General features: G+C 48.1%; 1 protein-coding gene across 5 annotated transcripts in view; it reads left to right on the forward strand.

The window, feature by feature from the left end:
• The window catches only part of STAT3 (signal transducer and activator of transcription 3), a 68,736-nt gene that overhangs the window by 57,721 nt on the left and 2,447 nt on the right, over positions 1 to 8,568 (forward strand). For 2 of the 5 annotated variants that reach the window (XM_019435356.2, XM_019435357.2), the window contains exons 15-23: positions 887 to 970; positions 1,799 to 1,897; positions 2,244 to 2,379; positions 3,452 to 3,504; positions 3,733 to 3,827; positions 3,944 to 4,083; positions 4,589 to 4,801; positions 7,788 to 7,830; positions 8,114 to 8,226. In XM_019435356.2, the coding sequence (XP_019290901.1) occupies positions 887 to 970; positions 1,799 to 1,897; positions 2,244 to 2,379; positions 3,452 to 3,504; positions 3,733 to 3,827; positions 3,944 to 4,083; positions 4,589 to 4,801; positions 7,788 to 7,830; positions 8,114 to 8,226 (976 nt within the window). The remainder of the gene's footprint in view (positions 1 to 886; positions 971 to 1,798; positions 1,898 to 2,243; positions 2,380 to 3,451; positions 3,505 to 3,732; positions 3,828 to 3,943; positions 4,084 to 4,588; positions 4,802 to 7,787; positions 7,831 to 8,113; positions 8,227 to 8,568) is intronic. The other 3 variants (XM_019435360.2, XM_019435359.2, XM_019435358.2) reach the window with 3 other exon arrangements.

Genomic DNA, 8,568 nt, shown 5'->3' on the forward strand with positions numbered 1-8,568 from the left:
TAAAAACAAATTGAAATTGTGTCTCTGAGAATTCATTGAGAAGTCTTACCGAAAATAAGGTTGCCATATTGCTGGTGGCAGTATAAATTGTCACTTCAGAAAACAACTGGACATAATAAAAAAATGAACGTACTCTACAAACCAGCAGTGCCACTCCCAGGATTTAACAATAGAGAAATCTTTGCACATGTGCACCAGGGGACATGTGCAAAATGTCACAGCAGCCTGATTGTAAACCCTAAATATAACCCAGATACCATCGTTGCTAGAGTAGATAAAGGATTCGTGGTAGAGTCATATGATGGAATGCTCTAGAGCTGTGAAAATGAACAACAGCAAATTCATACAACCCCATGGATGCAAAAAGCGAGTCCTAAAGAATACATAGGGTACGGTTTGTGTAAGGTTCACAGAGCTCTAAAACTGAACAATGCATACAGTATTTAGAGAGATAAATACAGTAAAACCCTAAAGGAAAACTGGGAAGCGATAAACCCAAAAGTCAAAATAGCGGTTACATCTGAGGGAGGAGGGACCAGGGAAGGGCATGGGGAAGGGCATCCTGAGCATCTCCGTGGTGATGATCTTTTCCTTAAACTGGGTAGTGGGTACAGGTGTTCATTGTTTTGATTTTCTGTGCACCTTACCCATTTGGTAAATAACCTATTGGGTCTATAGTATTGTAATAAAACCAGTAAAAGATGAGGTTGAAGATCGTAGCACTGAAGAGGGCGTGTTCTCAGTGTTGTGTCCCTGCTGTGTCCATGGCCTCCCGGTGGATCACCCTTCTTGGTGCAATGAGGCTGTGGCATTCACTCTCCTCAGCTATGGCTGTTAGTATCCAAGGCCATTCTCTCTGAGGAAGAGGGTGCCCTTCTCGTTGTAGGCCTCCCTGATTGTCACCGAGGAGCTGCACCTGATCACCTTTGAGACTGAGGTGTATCACCAGGGCCTCAAGATTGACCTTGAGGTGAGTTTTGCCACAGAGTTGGGACAGGGCTGCATGCAGGGGTGATTCAGGACAAGAACTTCTAGTTGGGATTTTTTCTACAGAAGGTAGAATGATGTATATGCTTTATATATTGTGTTCTTGCAATAAAGTAAGCTAGAGAAAAGATAATGTTGCTAAGAAAATTGTAAGAGAAAATACGTTTATAGGACTGTACTCTAGATCAAGAAAAATCATCCATGTATAAGCGGACCCATGCAGTTCAAACCCATGCTGTTCAAGGGTCAACTGTATACTCAGCTTTCAGTATATGAAAGTACTGAAATTGTAATTAATTAATATATTATTAATCTGTGCATAGAAATGATAATGGACTCTATAAAGTTTGGGCAAAACAGGCTTTTTAGACAGCCACTGTTTTTAGTGTACAGGAAATCATGGCATTTGCATTCTCTTCTATCAACTTTCTTCATCTTTAAATTAAAGCTATACCCGGAAAAGCAAGAATCCTAGTCTTTGCCTACTGAGACCTGTCTGTTTAACGGGCAGATGCAGCTTCAATTCTCGGAGGGTGCCTCCCAGGTTTTATAAACGGGGAGTCGGTGGACTGCGAGTCCAGCTTTGAGCACGTCAGATCTTTTAAGTTCCTGGTTGTGTCCTGTGACCCGCACTTGGCATTCTCTCCACTCTGGGCGTTGAGCTGACTCAGCCGAGTTCCTCCCTAAGGGCTGGCAGTAGGTGTGAGTTAAGGCACATTCTTTTATTCGAAACCTGCAGGTCTGACTGAAGAGACGTTTGAAGCTGTGAGGGCCCTCTGCCTCCCCAGCTTATTCCCCACTCTCTCCACAGACCCACTCCTTGCCGGTTGTGGTGATCTCCAACATCTGTCAGATGCCTAATGCCTGGGCATCTATCCTGTGGTATAACATGCTGACCAACAACCCCAAGGTAAGCGCCCATCCTTCGGAAGCCATTGTCGCGGTCCTAGCGTGGGTCACCAAGCACCACCGTCTCCATCTAAACGAGCAAATGTGTTGGGGCGCCTGGGTGGCTCAGTCGGTTGGGCGTCCGACTTCGGCTCGGGTCATGATCTTACGGTCCGTGAGTTCGAGCCCCGCGTCGGGCTCTGTGCTGACCACTCAGAGCCTGGAGCCTGTTTCAGATTCTGTGTCTCCCTCTCTCTCCCTGACCCTCCCCCGTTCATGCTCTGTCTCTCTCTGTCTCAAAAATAAATAAACGTTAAAAAAAAAAAATTAAAAAAAAAATAAATGAGCAAATGTGTCGTTTTCAACAGAACGTGAACTTTTTCACCAAGCCCCCAATTGGAACCTGGGATCAAGTGGCTGAGGTGCTGAGCTGGCAGTTCTCCTCCACCACAAAGCGAGGCCTGAGCATCGAGCAGTTGACGACGCTGGCAGAGAAGCTCTTAGGTCAGCATTTTCCCTCTTTTCCCTGCTGCCCTCCTCAGAGAAGGAGTCTGGCCTGTGGGGCTATTCATTCAGGAAAATTTGCTGAGCCAGACACTGTCCTGGGGCCTGAAAACATGTGCTCCAGCAGTTGGGGAGGTGGGGTGGAGGAGAGATAGAGATGCACGGGAAGCTTGCCTCCCGGTGATCATTTCTGAGGTGGGAGGCAGATTTCTTTTCTCTCGGTGGCTGGACCCCTCACCCTTCCAGAGCACTACTTCGGCTAACCTTAGGAAGCTATTTAAATCAAAAAAAATTTTTTTTAAGTTATTTTTAAGTTATTTTAAGTTATTTTTCATATTTGTGAGAGAGACAGAGACAGAACACGAGCAGGGGAGGAGCAGACAAACGGAGACAGAATCTGAAGCAGGCTCCAGGCTCTGAGCTGTCAGCATAGAGCCCGACACGGGGCTTGAACTCATGAGCAGTGAGATCATGACCTGAGCTGAAGTTGGACGCTCAACCGACTAAGCCGCCCAGGCGCCCCAGGAAGCTATTTTTTAAGTGCATGTTAGAAGACAGAGGCCAAAGCTTGACGTCCATGTCCATTTCTTCAATAAACTGTAGGCTTGTTTTTATTTTTTCCTCTGGGAAAAAAAAATTTAGTGGACTGTTTTATTTTACATGCTACCTGGACTGTAAGTAGCCTTATCCTGTGCCACCGCCAAATGTGACCCTCTAACACTGTCAGTTTATTACTGTGTGCTGCTGGTCCCTGAGCACCAGCTGCCACCACATGAGGCTAGGAAGAGTGGGGGGGTGGGGGGACGGACCCTCGATACGTCATCCACCACCTCTGCTAGTCTAAACAACAACGCAGGTGATCACACGATGGGATTTTGTACATCTGTGTACATGTGTGTACCTGTGTGTGCACACATACATGGACACAACGGTGGGAACCTTTAAAGACAAGAAAACCGATGGTGACTTGGCCCACTGTGGGACAGATGTGCATGAATGTATGTTCTGTCTTGAGAAATAAAATCCTTGATTTGAAGCTGGAAGTTACACTGCTTTATTCTTTTTCTTGCAGGACCTGGTGTGAACTATTCAGGGTGTCAGATTACGTGGGCTAAATTTTGCAAAGTAAGCCATCTTGTTAAATCCTTGTCGCTGCCGAGTGGGAGCGGGAGGGACGCCCACCCGTGAGGTTGTCGGGGACGGCACTGGGCCTGAAGGCTGTAGACTCATGGTCTAGCGGCCCGTAGGCCCTACTTGAGGGTAGATGGGCCTGGGGATTTTGGTGGCACTGTGTCCCTAAGAAGGAAAAGGCTGGGATAGTAGACTTGGCTTTCTCGTTATTCTTCTCTTTAGGAAAACATGGCCGGCAAAGGCTTCTCCTTCTGGGTCTGGCTAGACAATATCATTGATCTTGTGAAAAAGTACATCCTGGCTCTTTGGAATGAAGGGTAGGTTGAAGCTCTTGTGTCCGGCAGAGTGCACATGGGTAACACGTCACCTGCTCTCAGCAGGCCAGGGGCGGGACCCCATCAGCCCAGATCTTGTTGCTGTTCTTTGGCTCCAGGTACATAATGGGTTTTATCAGTAAGGAGCGGGAGCGGGCCATCTTGAGCACCAAGCCCCCAGGCACCTTCCTGCTAAGATTCAGTGAAAGCAGCAAAGAAGGAGGTGTCACCTTCACTTGGGTGGAGAAGGACATCAGCGGTAAGTTTGACTCTCACCCGCCCCACCTGGTGGCAGTTGCTGCTTCCGCTGTGGCCACTGCTAGTTTCAAGTACCTATTGCCCCCTAGTGGGCAAAGATGGCTTCGCACTCCCCTGCCTTGGACTTGTAAAAACATTTTTCAGTGACTTCTTTTCTTCCAAATTCTTTCAGCTGGAGGATTGTTTGGCAATTTTGTTTTGCTTTCTTCAGGAGCTAATATTTGCCTACAAATTTCCGATTTAAATCTCATTCTTCATCTCCTTTCTAATTTACCCTGTTAATCTATCTCATGCAAGTAGTTATTCAGGTATATTGCTGACGACCCAACTGGGTAACCTCTCCAGAAGCCAGCTGAACATTTTTATAGTGCCAGGTGACTGGGTAGTATATTCGAGGCTCAAGAACTAGGTTGGCATAAGCCATTCCCTTTCAAGGAAAAATAAATCAGGTAGTTTTCTCTTAAGATTACCTGGCCATTATCCTCCCTTCCCATATCCGATGACAGGCAAGACCCAGATCCAGTCCGTGGAACCATATACCAAGCAGCAGCTGAACAACATGTCGTTTGCTGAAATCATCATGGGCTATAAGATCATGGATGCTACCAACATCCTCGTGTCTCCGCTGGTTTATCTCTACCCGGACATTCCTAAGGAGGAGGCGTTTGGAAAGTATTGTCGACCAGAAAGCCAGGAGCATCCTGAAGCTGACCCAGGTAGTTGTTGATTTTCTGCGTTGGGCACTTTTTCTGGGAAAAAGTGGGAAATTGCAGGATTCTTGGGGGATAGGTAGGTCACTGCCCAAAGAGCCTGGTGACCTTTATTCCTCTTATGGGAAATAAGCACTCAGTAGTGAGTGCTTTTTGATTGTGGCTGTTAGGGTTGGAGAGAGGAGGGGCATCAAAGTCACTTGTCTCTGTCCTACAGAGAACCCAGCAGGCTAAATGGGGAAATAGACACACACACTTAACTCACCCCAAACATCTAAAATACTGCCGAGAGAGCGCGAGGACAGAATTCTTAAGTAACAGGATGCCCTGCCAGCACACCGCTTCTTACACTGGAAGGTTTGCGACTCAGACTTGAGTCTAGCATGTTTCCTTTTCCCCATCGCTGAACAATGTGAGCAGTGTCGAGCGGGATGGAGAAAGGCTTTCTGGAGGAAATGAGTGTTAGCAGCACTGGAACGTGGGTTTACGAGCAGAGCGGGGAGGGGTGGGGGGCGTGGTGATTGAAGAGGAGCCTGTAAATGGTGGGAGGGCGCGGAATTGGGATTGAGAACATGCAGCTATTGAAATAAAGCGGTTGTTTAATGTGCAAGAGCACAGGTGTCTATGTAAGTCGTATAGCAAATGTTTCATAGTAAGTTTGTAACCATTAGTCGTCCGCAAGGAGAAGCAGCCCCTCTGGTCTGTGCCTTTGGCACTTGCTGATTTGGCTCTCTGCGTTCTTCTCTGTCCAGATCCTGTTGGGGAGTCTGTGATTTGCCATTCTTTGTTTTTATTTAACTTCCCTTAGTTGGAGAGCTCTTTGAAGTGGTCCTTTGAGGGTAGCTTCCACCCCAGTTGCTTTTGGAAAAATTGTCTTTGTGCAAAGAGCTCACACGCACATTCCCACCTGTTCACAGAGATCCCGTGCGAGGAATTTCTTGGATGGGGAAGACTGGGACTTGGAAGAAGGAACTTGAGTTACTTGGCGATTGACTTTCCTCTTCCCTTTGTTCTGGTGTTGGGTTTTATTCATACTGTAGAAGAGCTAACTCTCACTTCCTGTCTGCTACTTATCTTTCTTTCCAGCTGGGCTTCAGTTGGGAGATCTGTTTATCAGCCCTGACACTCTACTCTTTGTTCCTTCTGCTGAGGACATTTAGGTCCAAGTGCTGGTCCCTTTGGCTCATTTTGCTTTCAAGATCCAAGTTCCCAATTGAGGCTGTGTCCTCTGTTATCATCACCCATCCTGTGTGACCAGGAAGCAAGGTCCTTTCCTGCTTGGAGTCACTAGTGTTTTCTCAGGGGCAAGACTCCCCACCCCCCACCCCACCCCGGCACAAGAGAGAGGAACTAGTGACTTGAGTGCTTTGCCAGCCTCCCAGGGAGGCAGGTGTATGCAGTGGGCACTGAGGGGCTTGGGGTGGCAGGAGCGAGGCGATGGGGGGGGGGGGGAGGGGCGGTGTGCCAGTGGAGCCCCTGCATTAAAGTGGGAGTCCTCGGGGACGTGGATCTGTGCCTGTTTCCTCCCATTTTCCATCATGAAAATATTTTTGTCCCCAGGGATAGATGATCTTCCCAGGACCCTTCCTTCCTCCTTACTTCTCCACCAGACCCCACACAGTATTTCCTGATGGCTTGAGGGAGAGAGTCCCTTTTTAGAAATGACAACCCCCTTACCTTACAAATTGGATGAAGTATATGTACAACCTTGTACACAGCCAGAGCTCGGCGTTTAGTCCTGTTTCTCCTTTGCTTCTGCTCTTGCTGAATCTGAGGCTGAAGCTAGTTTTCTCAGCTACCTTGATCACTGGGGAACTAAATCCTTTTCTGTCTGAGATGTCAGCTCCCCTCAGGTCTGCGCCACAGTGGATTTAGAAGACACCAGAACCCTGCCTGGGTACATCTTTGGATTCTGCACCGTATGAATCTTATTTCTTGGCCAAAAATAACCTTGGTTGGCAGTCCAGTGACCCCTGACAATGCCTTTTCTCAGATTGTCACCATACTTTCTGATCCCTTGGTCTGTCTATAAACCTCAAACTTTTTAACTGTGCTTCTCTCGGCCCACCCACCGGGCCCCATGCCCCCCAAGTGATTTGTTCACCTGACTCTCCCAGATGTCGTGCCAGTATTCCAAGTCTCCTGGACCTCTTGGTGTAAACATTGAGCACCTAAAATTCATTTATTCCGGTCCTCACATTTCTAAGTATGGAACAAGAATTACAAATGACGGAGATGGATGCCTCCCTCTTCCGCCTCCCTCTTGGTGTAGAAAGTGCTTCGCTCCAGGTCTCCTAGCTGCCGAAGACATAACGAGGCCTTGGCCTCCTGTTTTCCAGCCCAGAGTCGACGGTGCTGTAATACCAGCCAGCCTCCCTTTATAAAGCGGCTGCTTTTTGTGCGGTGTAGTTACCCAACTGGGGGGTTACTCCTACACTCACCTAAAAATGTGGTAGAGGCAGATCAGTGCCATAGGAATGGAAGGTGTGACCCTGGGCTTTGGAAATGCATTAGCAATCTGCATATTCTCTTCAAGACTTGGTGACTTTGGTGTCCCAGCAGGACGGGGGTGTTGGAGCCCAGACTGCATAGGCTCCGTTCCTGCATGCAGAGAAGTTACCTAAGAGAGTCGACCAGGCCAGAATACGAGCCTCAGACCACACACAGGCAGTTAAATGTTCACATCATCTAGGGAAAGAATGAACACACAAAGGTGGCATTGGTCTAGCCTCAGGTGGGACAAGGGTGTGTGCTCAGAAGTCTCTGCAGCTCTGGAAAGCGTAGCAGCAAGAACTGAACTACCCAGCTGCAAGCACCTAGAACATCAGATAGTACATAGTGGTGGAGGGGGCAGCCCTGAGGGGAGACAGTTCAAAACGATCTCCGCTCAAGGATGGAGGGAGGGGCAAGTCTCCCCTGATGAGGCGGCCCGCTTCCACCTGCCCTCTACCCACAGTGGGGTCACCTTAGTAAGCCCCAGTTTTCTTCTTCCCAGGTGCTGCCCCATACCTGAAGACCAAGTTTATCTGTGTGACACCGTAAGTGGCTTCCCTTCTAAATTTGGCCTTCATTTCTGGTGTCCTCAGTTATCCCGGGAGTAGGACACTGGGTGAGAGCTACCCTGAGAGGGGCTGGAATGCCCTGGGCTACGCGTAGTACTCAGAGTGACCCTGTGTGTTTAAAAAGCTTGAGCTTTTATTTTTCTGTTGGAGACCAGAGTTTGATGGCTTGTGTGTGTGTGTTTTGTTCTTTTTTTTTTTTTCTCCATTGTGTCTTGTCAACCCGGCCCTTTCCCCTCCTGCTGCTCCCCATTTCCTACAGAACGACCTGCAGCAATACCATTGACCTGCCGATGTCCCCCCGCACTTTAGATTCATTGATGCAGTTTGGAAATAATGGTGAAGGTGCTGAACCCTCAGCAGGAGGGCAGTTTGGTGAGTATTTGGTCGACAGACCTTGTCCTTGGGAGGGAAGTGTGCCCCCTTTGTGTGCCGGGCCCACGGTCCCACGCACAGAGCCCAGAGCTGGCCACGCAGACTGGTAGAGAGAGGTCCTAGAGCCGCGCTGTCCCTTGGAAACCAAACGTGCACCACGCACGTAAGTGCGACTTTTTAAATAACCATATTAAAACCAGTGAAAAGAAACAAGGGAGGTTAACATTAATGATACATTTTCTGTAACCCAGTAAATCCCAAACGCTAGCGTTTTAACACGTAAGAAAACGTTGATGAGATTTTTGTTTTTGTGCTAAGTCTCTGAAACGTGCTAGGTGTTTC

Source organism: Panthera pardus, unplaced genomic scaffold, assembly GCF_024362965.1.
Source record: "Panthera pardus isolate Hobbes unplaced genomic scaffold, ASM2436296v1 HiC_scaffold_3, whole genome shotgun sequence".
NCBI lineage: Eukaryota > Metazoa > Chordata > Mammalia > Carnivora > Felidae > Panthera > Panthera pardus.